The sequence below is a fragment of the Lolium perenne genome, chromosome 2, assembly GCF_019359855.2.
Source record: "Lolium perenne isolate Kyuss_39 chromosome 2, Kyuss_2.0, whole genome shotgun sequence".
In the NCBI taxonomy this organism is placed as follows: Eukaryota; Viridiplantae; Streptophyta; class Magnoliopsida; order Poales; family Poaceae; genus Lolium; species Lolium perenne.
This window is the reverse complement of record NC_067245.2, coordinates 129,477,847-129,495,256: the sequence shown is the minus strand read 5'-3', so window position 1 is coordinate 129,495,256 and position 17,410 is coordinate 129,477,847. Positions and strand designations below refer to the sequence as shown.

The following is a 17,410-nucleotide window of genomic DNA, read 5'->3' as shown; positions in this document are numbered from 1 at the left end:
TTTGCAAAAACATTTGAGATTGAATGTGATGCAAGTGGACTTGGAATTGGTGGAGTGCTTATGCAAGATGGCAAACTCGTTTCATATCATAGCGAAAAGTTAGACGGTGCTCGTCTAAAGTACCCTATATATGACAAGGAGCTTTATGCACTAGTTCGTGTTCTTGAAGTTTGGCAACATTATCTTTGGCCAAAAGAATTTGTTATTCACTCCGACCATTAATCTTTGAAATATTTGAAAAGCCAAGCCAATTTGAACAAAAGGCATGCTAAATGGATTGAATTCATTGAGTCTTTCTCTTATGTAATCAAATACAAAAAGGAAAAAAACAATGTAGTGGCGAATGCTCTTTCCCCAAGAATAACCTTTTGCTTACTCATTTGGATTTTCATGTGTTGGACTTGATGAGATAAAGGAACTTCACCCCACCGACACATTCTTTGGCCCCATTGTTGCCAAGTGTTACATTGAAAAATGATTTGATGATTTATATTTGCATGATGGTTTCTTGTCCAAAGCTAATAAAATTTGCATACCCGAGTCTTCTCTTCGAAAGTTGTTTTTGCAAGAGTCACATGGTGGTGGACTCATGGAACACTTCGGGCGTCACAAGACTCTTTCCATGCTCTCCACCCATTACTATTGGCCCAAGACGAAGCGAGACGTGGAACGACTTGCAACCGTTGCACCACGTGCCTACAAGCTAAGTCTACCACAAACTCCTATGGCCTTTACACCCCTTTACCAATTCCATATGCTCCTTGGTCCGATATTAGCATGGATTTCGTACTAGGCTTACCACGCACTAGATATGGTCATGACTCCATTTTTGTTGTCGTTGATCGTTTCTCTAAGATGACTCACTTTATACCATGCAATAAGATCGACGATGCTTCACATGTTGCTACTTTGTTTTTTAGGGAAGTTGTTCCTCTACATGGGATACCCGCAAGCATCGTCTCGGATAGAGACGTCAAGTTCATGAGCTATCTTTGCAAGTCTCTCATGGCCAAGTTCGGAATCAAGCTCTTGTTTTCTTAATCCTCACACCCACAAACGGATGGACAAACGGAAGTTGTCAACCGTAACCCCTCCACTCTACTCTGAGCGCTCGTGAAGAAGAACTTGAAGACTTGGGAAGAATGTCTCCCTCATGCGGAGTTTGCATACAACCGAGCAAAGCATTCAACAGCATTAAGGAGTCCATTCATTATCGTCTATGGCTTCGAACCATCAACGACACTCGACATCCTCTACCACTTCATGAGAGAACCAACATGGACTTCGACAAGCGTGCCCTGAACATGAAGAAACTCCATGAAGATACAAGTGCAACAATACAAGAACATGTACTTTGCAAAGCGACAAGACTCAACACCAACAAGATAGGAATTCGAAGAAGATGACCTCATTTGGATACACCTCCAGAAGGAAAGGTTCTCACATGAACACAACTCCAAGCTCAAGCCACGAGGAGATGATCCCTTCAAGGTGCTCAAGCGCATCAACAACAACGCCTACGTCATCGACATACCAACGTCAAAGTATTTGGTGAGGAACACCTTCAACATATCGGATCTCTCACCTTATCATGGAGATGAGGAGGAACTAGAGTCGAGGACACTCTTTCCCAAGGGGGGTGGAGATGATGTAGCCCCACCAAGGACGACACTACACCAATGCCAAGTGGACCGATGACACGAGCCCGAGTGAAAGCTATACACGACAAGGTGAACTCAATCCTCTCTACACTCGACCTCGACACAAACTTGAATGGTATACTACCTCGTGCCGATGTGCTATATGTGTGGTTAGGTACAAGCTTCGAAAAGATTCAGCAAAGGAGGAACTCACCATTCTCAAGGAAGAAGAAGAGAAGAGAAGAAGACAAGAAGAGAGGAGATGAAGAGAAGAGGGTGGCCGGCAGCAAGCCAGGAGCCACCGAGGACCGGTACTACCGGCCAGACTCCACCAAACCTCCACGTCGCCCGCGCGCGCTGAGCAAGACCGGTACTATCGGCCACCCACGACCGGTACTACCGCCGGGCGATGGCCGGTACCACCGGCCGTGGTACCGCTCGCCCGACCAAGCCTAGAGTATGTTTTCGCGAGGAGTTGTTGTTTACCGGTACTCTCACCAGTAGTACCGCCGAGACTACCACTCCATGCATTTCGAGCTCAGATCTGGACCGTTGATCATCATCTGAGTGGCTGTAACTTAAGTAGCACTTTTACCAAACTACCCTTGACTGAATCTGGGCTATATTTGCTCATGTATCCCCATTTCCTAGGGCTAGACTAAGATTTGTGATTACTCTTGAGCTTTGTCTCATATACCTCTGGGATCCCTAAATCCTATGTAATCAAGGCTACTCTTGTGGATCCAACTTTCCGCATGAATGATTCTAGTGCATCCACTCTTTCATTCATGTTCTAGGGTTTGATTCCTACACCAATCTCTCACCCAATGAATTCTACCTTTGTGTCTTTTCATGGGATGATTCTATTGGTTTAGTCTAACCAGCTAAGGGAGTTCAATTTGGCTTGTATCTGGGTTGTGTGAGTGTGTTTTGCTTTTGGAGTTTTATTTCCCCTCTTTTCCCATCCCCTCATCCACTAATCTTGGGTCAATTCGTGATTTGGGACAACAACTAGAGGCTCAAGCCTCATCATAGAACTAAACAATGCTTCTAGTACTGCAACATGTGAAGCCTGAAAGATTCCACAACCCAAATCATGTAACAATGCAGAAAGAATGGTGACTCAATTATTTAACATTTGAATGAGATTAACATAACTGAAACAACTTCATTACCTGCGCTTCTATGTGAAGACCAGTAGTATGAAGATCCAATAAAATACTGGTTTTCAATGTAAATAAAGTGCTGTGCAGATCTGATGGCTTTTACATATGCATTGTGTATGCTCTTGTCTATCTGCAGATTCTTTGCACAGACAAGGTTCTGCATAACAAAGGATAAATGAGCAACCCAAGTGCTAAGACACACCTTCTGACAAAAAGCTTGAAGTTTAGATAAGTTGAAAATCCAAGCTTTTTTTTTAAGAAAATGAACATATCATATTACATAGCTATTCTGGCCGGTAAAATAGGCACTACCTGTGACTCGGCTTCTTGAACAAGTTTAGGAAATCCCTTCACTGATCCTGAATCAATGGATCGGAAAATCTAGCCAAAATAAATGAAGTTGTAGAGATTTATCTAATAGACTAATAGAAAGGAGTAATTGCACAAAGGTAATTCATCTATGACTTTTACGTATGCATAACGAATAATACCTGTACATGCCAGTTTTCTGGGTCCTTTTCATCACAAACATGCGCATTTAACTCATCTGCGGAGGGCGAAACAATCCATGACATCCGGTTTATTTTGACCAAGGTATCATGATGCCAACTTACAGCTCTTCTGACACTGACTTTCCATTTTGCAGATTTTCTCCATCGCTGTTCGAAGTTTGTAAGTATGTCATATGCAGCTGGACCCTCGATTTTGCAATGTAAATCATGCCATGGCTGTCTCGGTCCATCAGACTTACTAACCTGCAAATGTGGAAAGAAGGATGTTTTATATTAGGCATGTCAAAAGGATGTTTTCTTAGCTGTGGCTAGGGTTTATGCTTAGAAGAATTGGAAACATAGTGAGGGAACAAACATGAGTCAGATGTTAGAGAAATTACAGGGAATGTGGGGTTATGGAAATCATCCTTGAAGACAGTGTTAAGGTCCTTGAAAATCCTGTGTTCTGGTGTATCATATCTGCCGTCACACAAGTCAAGACCACCAATAAAAGCTGTTATTTTTCGATTGTTTCCTGTGGCTTGAGTGTCTACAATGACACATTTCTGATGGTGCGTAAATAAAGTTCCTACAACCTGGAGAACAGAATTTGCTTTAGAAACCCAGAATACATAAGGTTCGTTGTAGATAAGTTGTATCATGAATTATAACTCTGAACAAGCGCAAACTGTGCACATGGACCTAGGTGCTTCGAGAACAAAGCAAAAAAGCATACACCGAAGTTCAGAGATATTTTGAAGATTTTTTATATGAATTGTTGGATGATATGTGAACCTATAAATGATGGGGCCTATGTGAGATCAAGAGAGTTGAAGACACTTTGCTCAACCATTGAGAGTGGACCCAGAACTGATTTAGGCTTGTGTATTCAGGTATATCCTACCATTCCTCTTTGTTAGGCAGATATGTTCCTTCAATCCTTATCTCAGATGTTTCATCTCTCTGCTCTCATCAACTATTTGCCCAACCTTATTATTTTCTCCCACAGTACGCCTTTTCTCTTGTTAGTCTGAATCTACCACTATCTCAATCCAAACTTCTCTCTATCAACTCGCTTCCCCTTGGTTAATTTTTTTTTCATTTCCACATTCTGTTACCATTTCCGAGCAAGTAAACTGACTACATTGTTATATATATTTTTATTTTTTTAGCAAATAAACAGATGTGCCATAGACGAGTCGCGGTCTCCTCACATTGCACTTCGTGAGGGTAAGGCTTGCCACTAACACCTTCCCCAGACCCCGCACAGTGCGGGAGCTCTCAGCACTGGGTACGTCCTTTTAAACAGATGCGCCATAGAGCAACAAACTGACCAGACATGAAACACATAATTTTAAAATTCCCAGTTCATCCAACAATGTAAGCATATGATTATTCTTCGAAATTTTCAAAAGTTGGGAATGAGCACACACCCAAATGCGCCCACACATTTTCTGTGTCCGAACCAACTACATTATGAATGTTCATTTTGTCAAATTAAGTTATGAAGACATACCAGTGGTACCTATGCAGCCTGTTCATATGGTCACATCAAATCAAGTCCACCGTGCATAGATAATCTGGCCTTGTGGAGATAGTTTGGAGATAGATTTTACTGTGATCACTCTACCCTATGTTTTGTACAGAATATTCTGAAACATCTATTTGAGTATTTTTCAAAGTGACAACATATTTCAAGGTTCAACTCTCATTTTTTGAATTATGAACATAATATGAAAATAATTTTACATGCAATGAGTCTAATATAGGCCTCTCCGAATCGAGCAAAAAAAAAAGAATTCATTACACTTGTGATGCATGGCAATGCATATTCTTGGTAAGTAGGGATGTTCTGCAACTTTCTCAATAGGATAACATGCAAGATGTTTAGGACTTGCAAGATAAATATATAAGAAGAAAATAAATATCCCACATAGTAAATGTATGCATCCATGGGTGGTTAAGCCATAACGGAATAACTACCACCATCGGAATAGCTGAACATCACAAGTAAGGGAATGTGGTAGCACAGAGGTTAGGGCAATGAACAAGGAAGGAGATGTTCTAGTTGATTAGCTTGATATATTGATACATGCGATGTCTGTCCCCTTATATAGAGAAACTTTGGCAGTTCATCGACTAGAACTATGTGTTGGCCTCGTTCAAGACCCGATGAAGTCCTGGACCTCTGCTGCCAGATTGTACTCCCATGATTTAATCAATACAATTTCCTTTGTTTGCAAAAAAATATAGAAACTTACATCAACCTCAAATAAGATGTTTTATTTATTTGACTATCTAATATGTCAACGCACATGACAGTAAATTAAAGTGACAGCTTCATATGCAAAAATGCAGATTCCAGATACAGTTTATTTATGTGAAAAGGGAAGGGAGACGCAACATCCACACCTGCTGCTTGAAAATGCTCATTTTGTTGCTAGCATACCGAGGAGCCAACACACAATGGACACCTGAATGCCTGAAAAACTTCCGAGCTTCCTCATCATGTGTATGCATGAGTCCATCCTGCATGCAGCCTACACCATTTCTATCAGACTATTCTTTTTCTGAAGAAAACAACAAGTTCATGTATTCAGAATGACATAACAATCTGGACATATGGATTTGTTCCCGAATTGGATATTTGCCTAGTCAAAAAACTTATTTAAGTATAGAGCTACAATGACAACAGGCATTTGCAGGTTCTTGCTCCCTAAATATTTATGTTGACAACAATCTTATCTAAGTTCAAGTGATTATACTTACACCAGATACATCAAACAAGAGGGAAGATAGTTGCGTATAAAAAAATTCTATCTTCTAAGTTATTAATTATCAGTTTTAGAAATTGAAAGCTTTCATTACCACCAGCCTCTGCACAAACTAAGAATGCATACAACCATATTATTACAAATTCGATGACAACAACAACAACAACAACAACATCAAATCCTTTTTGCCACGCAAATTGGGGTAGGCTAGATATGAAACCCAATGGAAACATAAGGAAAAAAAACAAGGAGAGACAAAAAAAAAGTTAACTAAGATTCTGGCACAAATTCGATAAACACGGGAAGAAAAGGAAAGGGAACATTTCATGGCATGTTGCCAAGCACAATGCATGCCAAAGCTGAGTCCTTTGTAACCCCTACGCCGGAGGCTACCAAGAGATTACCCACACACAACAGAAACTACGCATCATTCACCCAATTCTTCAGAACTCCCAAACCAGTAACGACATATTAGAAAAGATCGTTCAGTTCATTCTTGTTATTTTAACTACAAATGTAATGCCAAACAGTTCAAAGCAGTAACATGATTTTGAAACATAGCCATTTCAGGCAAGCAGCAAATGAAGAGGTTCAAGGGTGAGAAAATAGACAATGCGGAATAAAGCCTACCGTTTTCAAGAGAAATTTGTCATGTGATGTTTTGTCATCCCAAAGCAACACGATAACACGGACTCCCTCCTGAACCTTGCTCTTCAAAACCTCCCCAACGGTCTGCGGGACTCCATTGGGCAAAGGCTTTGTTGATTCTCTTAGAAGCTTGATAGGGTGATATAAAGACCACCCGATTACATAAATAAGGTGATGTGCCTCAACAATGGCATGACAAATGTCTTCCCAGCATCTATTTTGTTCATATGCCCTCCCACCTTCAATTTCAATGTTAGGACGAAATTCATCAGGAACATGGGCATCTTGATAAAGACTAACCCTACCACCCTTGCGAAGAGGAAAATAAGCATTTGGCACGCCAATATTCTCAGTACCATCAGCACCAACTCCATCCTTGTACAATGGATTCTGGTCAAATGGCTTATACTGGATAGACAGATGCAGTTCAGGGGATGCCTTCATATGATTACTATAGTGACCAGAGATTGGAAACCAGCCACTGACCATATCCCCTGGTGTGATCTGTTCAACCGGTATTGAAGCAACACCGATAAGCTCAGCCCCGAAGACATCATTGTCCTTTACATGAAACTCGAGTCTGCTAACTGAATGAGCAACCTGAACATAGAAGTGTTCATCCCATTTAGGATTCTCTGAATTCGCAATGACTCTAGTTTGTGCCACTGTTGCCCCCGAGAGGCAAACCGAAACATAGGGATCACTAGTGATGATCTTCCTCACGTCTGGATGTGCATCAGAGTTCCCGCAGTCAGTCCTGCAAGCACCATAGCCAGTGAAGCATTTCCGCATCCTTTCGGTCATGAGATCCATATTGGGAAGACATTTTGCTTCCACTATCTGTATGTCCAAGTCTCCATGTAGGAGCAAACTAGTCCCTGATTCAGCAGCATGTTTCCCCATTGTATGAGGGATGAGAAAAAACACCACAATAAGGTGAACCAGAAGCTATACTACCATTCTCCTGAAGAGGACATCCTTTGCAATCCAAATCACATTATTGGATGATCCAAAAAATACCTGGAGAGGGACATGAATCTTTGAGAAAACAATTTCATAATAAGGCATAAAAATTATGAATAAATTATAAAAGAGCATTTCTAGACGATCCCCTATAAACGGTTAGAGGAGTAAAATTGCGGTTTTACTCTTCTAAACTGCACCTAGCGGTGCACGTAGTCAAACCCCTATACGGTTTAGAGGAGTAAAAATTATACTGTTATGACCGGTTTGGCCTATAGCAGAAAGAAGCCCATTAGTGGGCCTAAATTAGGGGCTTAGCCCATTTATCTTTAGGTTTTCAGCTTATAAATACCTCTGTAAACTCACGTGAAGAGGCAAGCAATAAACATACGTTCATTGCCCGACTCCCTCGGGAGTCGGCTCCCCAAACCCTGCCGCCACCTCTTCCAGCGCCTCCTCCTTCCTCGCGCGAGACGGCGCCTAGCCGCCGGCGACCGCGAGCCTCACCACGTCCTCCTCCCTTCCACCCCTACAACCTACGTTCGTTGCCTGGTAGACCCCGAGTCTCTACCAATTTGGTATCAGATTCTACGGTTTCGATCATGTCTTCGAGCCCGCCCGCCGCCACCGTCGTCACCACCGCCGGGCCGCCCATGGCCTCCACCGCCGGGCTGCCACCGGCCTCTGTCGCCGCCGAGGGCGTCGCTGCGCCGCAGCGCCGCTACGCCCCCGTCCTCTCCCCAGCGGAACTCTCCGCGGCCGTCCGCGACCTCTCCCTGGCGGTTTCGAACCTGCGGACGTACCTGCAGGGACCGGTCGCCCCACCACCGCCGCCGCCGCCCACCTCCGTCTACCCGCAGGGGGTGCTGATCACCCAGATTCGTTTTCCGCCCTCGCCATCGCCGATTCCATCGTGGGCCGAGCCCCCATCTTCACTACGGCGGCGCCCCAACCCACTGTTTTGCAGGTTCCGGCGTCCACGACAGCCCTGGGGGGCTTCGCCGGGTGCATCGACCCGTTTGCGGGAGGGCCCTTCACCACCACGCCGCCCGCCCCGCAGCCTCCGCGCTTCACCAAGATGGAGTTCGCCACGTACGACGGCACCGTCGACCCCCTGAACTGGCTCAATCAGTGCGACCAGTTTTTCAGGGGGCAGCGGACCTTGGCGTCCGACCGCACTTGGATCGCCTCGTACCACCTCCGAGGCGCCGCCCAGACATGGTATTACGCCCTCGAGCAGGACGAGGGCGGGATGCCGCCGTGGGAGCGCTTTCGCGACTTGTGCCTCCTTCGGTTCGGCCCGCCCATCCGTGGCAGCCGCCTTGCCGAGCTCGGTCGCCTACCCTTCACCACCTCCATGCAGGACTTCGCCGACCGCTTCCAGACGCTGGCCTGCCACGCTCCGGGCGTCACGGCTCGCCAGCGCGCCGAGCTCTTCGTCGGCGGTCTTCCCGACCACATCCGCGTGGACGTCGAGATGCGTGACACCCCGGACCTGCAGACCGCCATGTACTACGCCCGCGCATACGAGCACCGCGCCCTCGCCCTGCAGCAGACGCTCCACGGTCGCGGCGTGCGACCACCACCACGCGCTGCCCCGGCCCCGGCAGCCTCCGCTCCGCCACGCCCGGCCCTGCCAGCCGCACCATCGGGGGCGCCCCTGCCCCAACACGGCCCTTCCGCCGCTTGACATCGGCCGAGCAGCTCGAGCGGCGCCGCAAGGGCCTGTGTTTCAACTGCGATGAGACATACGCGCCCGGCCACGTGTGCGCCCGTCTCTTCTACTTAGAGACCGTCGACGACGGGGACGTGGAGACCCTCACCACCGAGCTCGCGGCGTCGACGCTCTCCGAGTCCGGTGTCACGACCTACGGGCCGGTCGACGCTACCGCCTTCGTCGTCTCCCTCCACGCGCTGGCGGGTATCAAGACGCCAAAGACCATGCTGCTTCCGGTGACCATCAACGGGGAGCGCCTCACCGCGCTCGTCGACACGGGCTCGACGCATAACTTCCTGTCTGGGGCTGCCATGCGCCGCCTCGCCTTACCGCCCTCCGGCACCGACACTCTCAGCGTCACCGTTGCCAACGGGGACCGCCTGGCCTGCCAGGGTGTGGCACGGCAGGTTCCCATCCTCATCGGCGACGAGCACTTCTCCATCGACTGCGTCGGCATCGACTTGGGCTGCTACGACTTCATCCTCGGCGTCGACTTCCTGTCCACACTCGGTCCTATACTTTGGGACTTCGACGCGCTGAGCCTCATCTTCTGGCGCGGGGGCGGCCATCGCGTCCAGTGGACGGGCATCGGCGGCACCACTCCTACGACGCCCCAGCTTCAGCTGATGGCGGCAGCTCTCGACGAGGCGCACCCCCTCCTGGCCGACCTCCTGCAGCAGCACAGCGACATCTTCGACGAGCCACAGGGCCTCCCACCGGCGCGGCCATGTGACCACCGCATCCACCTGCTGCCCGACACGGCACCTGTCGCCGTGCGCCCGTACCGCTACCCTCAGCTGCAGAAGGACGAGCTCGAGCGGTAGGTGGCGGTCATGCTCGCACAGGGCATTATTCGGATCTCAACGTCGCCATTCTCCGCCCCGGTGCTCCTCGTGCGCAAGTCCGACGGCACCTGGCGCTTCTGCATCGACTATCGCGCACTCAACACCCTGACGTCCAAGGACAAGTTTCCCATCCCCGTCGTGGATGAACTCTTGGACGAGCTACACGGCGCGCGCTTCTTCACCAAGCTGGACCTGCGCTCTGGCTATCACCAGGTGCGGATGCATGCGGACGACATCGAGAAGACGGCGTTCCGGACTCATCATGGCCACTTCGAGTTTTTGGTGATGCCTTTCGGCCTCTCCAACGCGCCGGCGACTTTCCAGGCCTTGATGAACGACGTGCTCAGCCCCTACTTACGCCGCTTTGTGCTTGTTTTCTTTGATGACATTCTTATATACAGTGCATCGTGGGCGGAGCACCTACAACACGTGGCCATCATCTTCAACGAGCTTCGAGCGCACCGCCTCCACCTCAAGCGCTCGAAGTGCTCGTTTGGCACAACCTCCGTCGCATACTTGGGCCACGTCATCTCGGCGGACGGTGTTGCGATGGACGCCGACAAGGTCGCCGCCGTCGCTGCGTGGCCAACCCCGCAGTCTCCGCGGGCTCTCCGCGGCTTCTTGGACCTCGCCGGGTACTACCGGAAGTACATCCGGGACTTCGGCATCATCGCCGCGCCTCTGACGCGTCTCCTTCGCCGCGATGCCTTCTCCTGGGACGAGGAGGCGACGACGGCCTTCCAGGCCCTGCAGCGGGCCCTCACGACAGGCCCCGTCCTCCAGATGCCGGACTTCGACATGCCGTTCGTCGTGGACTGCGACGCCTCGGGCATTGGCTTCGGCGCCGTCCTCCACCAAGGCGAGGGGCCGCTCGCTTTCTTCAGCCGACCCTTCGCCCCTCACCACCACAAGCTTGCGGCATACGAGCGCGAGCTGATCGGGCTGGTCCAGGCTGTGCGCCACTGGCGCCCTTACCTCTGGGGACGGTCGTTCCGGGTGCGCACGGACCACTACAGCCTCAAGTTCTTGCTGGACCAGCGCCTCTCCACAGTTCCGCAGCACCAGTGGATCAGCAAGCTCTTCGGCTTCGACTTCACCGTGGAGTACCGGCCCGGCCGCCTCAATACTGTGGCCGACGCCCTATCCTGCCGTGACACTGAGGATGTTGTCGACGACGCGGCACCGGCAGGCGCCGCCCTGTGCATCCGTTCAGGGCCGTCTTTCGCCTTCATCGACGACGTTCGCCGCGCGACGGCCACGGCCGCGGACGCCCAGACACTCCGCGGGCGCCTCGCCGATGGCGACTTGGGGGCGCCGTGGCGCCTTGACGACGGTCTCCTGCTGCACGGCCGCCGCATCTTCGTGCCCGCCCACGGCGACCTCCGCCAACAGGCCCTATCGCTGGCACACTCCACCGGCCATGAGGGCGTGCAGAAAACCCTACATCGCCTCCGTGCTGATTTCTACATCCCCGGGGATGGTGCGCTTGTTCGCGACTTGGTGCGCTCATGCGTGACGTGCCAGCGGAACAAGACTGAGACGCTGCGCCCAGCAGGTATGCTCCAGCCGCTGGACGTGCCCTCCCAGGTGTGGGCAGATATCTCCATGGACTTCATCGAGGGCCTTCCCAAGGTGGGCGGCAAGTCCGTCATCCTCACGGTGGTCGACCGCTTCTCCAAGTACGCGCATTTCATCGCCCTCGGCCACCCATATGCAGCTGCGTCCGTGGCGCGGGCCTTCTTCGACGGTATCGTCCGCCTCCACGGATTTCCGTCATCCATCGTCAGCGATCATGACCCTGTGTTCACTGGTCACGTCTGGCGGGATCTCTTTCGGATGGCCGGCGTGAAGCTCCGCATGAGCACGGCATTCCACCCTCAGACCGACGGCCAGTCCGAGGTGGTCAACAAGGTGATCGCCATGTATTTGCGATGCGTGACGGGCGATCGACCACGAGCTTGGGTGGATTGGCTCCCATGGGCGGAGTACTGCTACAACACCTCCTATCACTCCGCCCTGCATGCCACGCCTTTTGAGGTGGTCTACGGGCGACCGCCGCCGGCGATGCTTCCTTATGAACCGGGCACGGCTCAAACCGAGACAGCGGGCGACCTGCTTCGCACCCGCGACGAGATACTGACTGAGGCGCGTCAGCGTCTTCTCCAAGCACAGCAGCTGGCCCGGAAGTACTATGATGCTCATCACCGCGAGGCGGAATTTGCGGTGGGCGATTGGGTCTGGCTGCGCCTCCTTCACAGGACCACGCAGTCCCTGGACCCACGCTCCAAGCGCAAGTTGGGACCCCGCTACGCCGGTCCTTTTCGCGTGCTGGAACGCGTTGGCACCCTCGCATACTGCTTGGAGTTGCCGGCTGCATCGCGCCTACATGACGTCTTCCATGTCGGCCTACTCAAGGCCTACCGCGGGGACCCGCCGGCAGTAACGCCAGACCTTCCCCCTACTGCAGATGGTCGTCTTCTGCCAGCTCCAGCCAAAGTGGCTAAGGTGATGCAGGCGCAGCAGCGTCGCGGCGTGTGGCATGTTCTGGTGCACTGGACCGGTCTGCCCGAAGAGGAGGCTACTTGGGAGAAGCTCGAGGAATTCCGCCAGCAGTTTCCAGACGTTCAGCTCGAGGACGAGCTGTTTGAGAAGGCGGGGAGAGATGTTATGACCGGTTTGGCCTATAGCAGAAAAAAGCCCATTAGTGGGCCTAAATTAGGGGCTTAGCCCATTTATCTTTAGGTTTTCAGCTTATAAATACCTCTGTAAACTCACGTGAAGAGGCAAGCAATAAACATACGTTCATTGCCCGACTCCCTCAGGAGTCGGCTCCCCAAACCCTGCCGCCACCTCTTCCAGCGCCTCCTCCTTCCTCGCGCGAGACGGCGCCTAGACGCCGGCGACCGCGAGCCTCACCACGTCCTCCTCCCTTCCACCCCTACAACCTACGTTCGTTGCCTGGTAGACCCCGAGTCTTTACCATATACCCATCAGCCGGTTGTTCCGTTATATGGATATGGAGGAGGCCGAGCCGGTTGAAGTAAAAAGCTCTCGCCATCATTGGAGCACCGGATCTGGCGTCAGCGGCGTCCTTCCCTTCTCATCCCGAGGCCACACCAATGGCGTTTGGCACAATGCCTACAAGGTATTGTTTGCCTTTTTTTCTTCTTGTGAATGAGCTAGGGGATATATGCAGACGTTTTTACAAATTTTCATTTGAAATCCGTAATCCCGTGAAGTCCAGAAGGAGACAACTTGAATGGACCGAGGACGAGGACAATGCATTGTATTTCGCATGGAATGATCAAAATCTTCTTGAAGAGGCATTGTACGTGAAAACTGGAAAGCAACCGTTCGAGGAATTTTGGCAACAACTTCATGACCGTTTCAAGTCCAACACAAGTGGAGAAGGTAGATCACTAGCATCACTCTTAAATAGGTGGCATATTCTTGTTGTGCGTTCCAATGTTGGAGTTTAGAGCACTATGATCTATGCCATCGATTTGTTTTATGATCTATGCAATATAAGACTAAGCTATTGATTTGTTGACTATGCTGTAGATTGTATTACTCTGCTATTGATTTGTATGCACAATTTTTTTAAGGAGTTAAGTTTAGGGGATCAGCTAGGAGCCCATTTTATTTAGAGGAGCAGATATAAGAGCATCTGTAGCAGAACTGCAAAAAAGACTTAGAGGAGGAAATATGCGGCACTAACCGTTTGGGCCACCTCTAGCCGAAACCCTGAAACGGTTAGCGGCGCATATACAGCCGAGCAAGCCAATTTGCTCGGCGGCCGTGCAACTCGCATATCCTCCCCCATCCGCATCGCCGCTGCGATTCACCTCTCGGGCGCCGCGAAAAATGGCAGGTTCTTCCCGCCGTCATTCCCCTCCGCTCATCCACAGCGCCGGCGGCAACCGCGGCGCGCAGAGGGCTGTACTCACCACCCCATCGACCTCCCGCCGCCACCGCACACCTGCTACCATGGCGTGCGGCAGCGCGAGTTGGGGACGTGGGTTTCCGAGATCACCGACCGGAACACTAGCCGCCGGATCTGGCTGGGGACGTTCCAGTTGGCGATGTAGGCGGTGTGGAGGCACGACATTGTGAATGTCCGCCTCCACGGTGGCGGCTGTGGGGAGCTAAACTTCCCCCTCGGCACCGACGAGCCTATTCCGGAGCTCGTCGCGCCTCCTACCCCCGGCCACGTCGTGCAGCTCGCATGGGAGGACCGCGAGGCCCAGGAACGCCTCGAGGTGTACATGGCAAACCTCTGCTGCAACAACCCCGAGCGCGTCGCCGAGGAGGCGGCGGACTTCACGAGGTACGAGGAGCTGCGCTGCAATGGAGGAGGCGGCGGCGCCGACGACGACCTCTACTTTTCCGTCTTCGACGATGACGGCCGCTACATTTAAGTTTTAGTTTAAATTTTCGGTTAAGTTCAGTTTGTTTGTATGAACTATGTGTGAAATGTATGAATTATGTGCAAGTTTTAGTTCATTTCTATGAAATTTGTGAAATGCGGCATTGAAATACAGGGAATCGGATCTGGTGGCCACCGTTTAGAGGAGCAAATTTTTGCTCATCTATTTTGCGGCGCCGTTTGCTCCTCTATATTTTAGGGGATCGGCTAGAGATGATCTAAGAGTTAAAAGATGTCCGCCCAGATAGGGGGCTAAATCAGGGCTAAATCAGATCGGCTAGAGATGCCCTAATGTTCACAACAATACTCTGGAATCCCTTGTTTGGGTAGTGATAGTCAATTATTCTCTACTTCAAATAAAAAGATGTGTCTATTTTGGATTCAAGTACCGTTAGGGCATGTACAATGGTAGGGAAAGCATGTCTTATCTAGAGAAAACACTAAATATAAGTGGTACAATGTATTATCTCTTATTGTCATCCCTAGCAATAATTAAGAATCAATTAAATTTAAGAAGTAAATTGGATTGCTAAGGGAAGACAAATGATACAATTGAGAAAATAGCCTTCTCTTATTTCATAAGGGATCATCCCTTAGCTAAGGGAAGGCAGCCTTCTCTTTCTTCAATCTTTCTCCTCCAACTAGGCAAAAATCTGACGTGTCATCCGTAAGGGAAGGCTGACATCACCCCATTGTACATGCCCTTAGGAGTACATGGGCTCATTATGCAATTTTTGTCTCTTGTAGAATTACTTTGTAGCTTGCTAGAAGATCCACTGGATATGACACCATAGTAAGTTATACTTGAAAATTCACAAGCTTCAACAAAACCAACACCCTCATGTAAGCGCTCTCGCCATGCCCCGTTTGTATAAAATGAAAATTTGCCCAGTCGAATTTTTTGTTCGATTGATGTCGTGTGCTCACAATCTATTAATTTGATAAAAGATTAAATCCAGGCTATTCATTTTTGTTCAATCAAGACAATGGCGAAAAATAGATTAAACTTCAACAACAGAAAATGGGCTCGCCAAGATTCGTGGTTATACCGGAAATATCAACGGGGTAGCGGGCAAAAATTTCAAATACTCTATTAGATTTTCATTTCGTGAAAACATTCAATTTCATATGAAAAAAGGCTAGAAGATAGTAGGTGTGTTTAACTAATTCAAGCAATAATCTAGCCAAGACCTTGTATTTGAATGTGGCTAGAGGAACAATGTGAAAAGGAGGAGAGAGAAACATTACCTCATCGAAGGCAGGAGACGCACCAGAGAGAGACAAAGCCAGCTGGGTGAAGCTGAACGCGTCCGCGCGCGGGAAGGGAGAGAGAACAGGAGAAAAGACGGAAGAGAGAAACATCCCGAAGGTTGAACTTGCTAATTAACGTGTCGTTAGCCATTTTGTGTGCGGCGCGGAGTCCTCGGGGCGATGAACGACGAACGAGGGAGAAAGGGGGCAGTGGTGTGGCGCTGGACCTGGCCCGCGTGCGACGGTGGAGCTGGGTGGTCCTGCAGACCCCACGTGTCCACGGGGTGCCGAGCGGGACCTGTTTTTGTTTTGGACGTGTTTGTGGCGACGTTGCTCTCCAAAATTTTATATATTAAGCAAATTTATAAACTTGCTATATATTACATAGATCGAATAAAATTCGATGAAATTTAAACTAAATCTAGTCTAGTAGTATTTGCGGCGGCTGGGGGCGTCGTAGTACTGGTGGAAGTTATACATGTCGCCGGTGACGACCTCTTCCTTGCCGCGCTCCTCGGGCTCGTCGACGGGCTCGTCCTTCACCGCGCCGCTTGGTCCAGCCTCGCCATCGTCGATGAGGTCCACGAGCAGCTTCCCAGTGTCGCGGATGGACATGGCGATCGTCGCGTCGAGGTCGCCCCCCCAGTTGTCCTTGTCGTTCAGCGATGCCAAGCACGCCGCTCGCAACCCTGGGCAGTCCTCGGGATCGTCGCTGCTCGCGATGAGGCAATGCTGCCGCTCGTACTCTGCTAGCAGTGCCGCCTTCCCGATTGCCTCGTCGTCATGCTCCTCCTTCACATCCGGCTTCGGGATGAGGAGGGCGCTGCCACCGTGACTCGGGATGAGTGGCGGCATCGTGAACTGCGACTCCTCCTTCTTCACCTCGCGCTTGGGGACGGTGTAGGGCGCGGTGCGGTGCGACGAGGAAGACGCCGATCGCACCGGCCCTGATGAGGAAGAGTTGGAGGAGGACGAGTACGTCCTCCTTGGCTGCCAGCGTGCTGCGGGAGATGGTGGTGGCGGCGACGACGTCTCCAACCTTGGAGGGCCGTTGTGGATGTCGTTGACGACATTCTCCAGGGTGCGCCCCAGAACGCCCCAGAAGAGGACGCGTCTATCGGCCGCGAGGTTGGTGGTGTTGTTTATCTCCATGTCGTACTGCGCCTGGAAGTAGGCGAACCACCAGGCGTCGTTGCCGGTGGGCGCCCAGGTCGGATCGGCCCGCTCGTCGGCGGTGAGGCCAGACAGCCGACCCTGATGGCATCCCTCCAGCGATCCGTGCCTGGCGGCGGCGGGACACCTATGCCATTGACGGCCATCCTCCACCCACCGCTACTTGGCAGGCGCATGTCCAGCGGGATGGGATATCTCGCGCGGTACAGCGCCCACGCCTCCGCCACGGTGAGGCTGCCGCGACCGAAGCCTTTCGCAGCGGCGATCTTACGGGAGGACGAGAACATTGGATAGAGGTTGGGAGTGGCGAGAGATT

The 17,410-nt window shown here is 50.6% G+C and overlaps 1 protein-coding gene across 3 annotated transcripts in view; it reads right to left on the bottom strand.

Annotated features, from left to right (window-relative positions):
* LOC127333461 (phospholipase D delta) overlaps window positions 1-16,150 on the bottom strand; it is a 31,512-nt gene extending 15,362 nt beyond the window's left edge. Inside the window, exons 1-7 of one of the 3 annotated variants that reach the window (XM_051359839.2) lie at window positions 15,919-16,149; window positions 6,702-7,739; window positions 5,710-5,826; window positions 3,699-3,893; window positions 3,298-3,561; window positions 3,119-3,187; window positions 2,816-2,963 (exon numbers count right to left, since the gene is read on the bottom strand). In XM_051359839.2, the coding sequence (XP_051215799.1) occupies window positions 2,816-2,963; window positions 3,119-3,187; window positions 3,298-3,561; window positions 3,699-3,893; window positions 5,710-5,826; window positions 6,702-7,622 (1,714 nt within the window). In that variant the 5' untranslated portion in view covers window positions 7,623-7,739; window positions 15,919-16,149. Of the gene's footprint in view, window positions 1-2,815; window positions 2,964-3,118; window positions 3,188-3,297; window positions 3,562-3,698; window positions 3,894-5,709; window positions 5,838-6,701; window positions 7,740-15,918 lie in introns of those variants that run through there. The other 2 variants (XM_071826258.1, XM_071826259.1) reach the window with 2 other exon arrangements.
* Window positions 16,151-17,410: the final 1,260 nt, after the last annotated feature.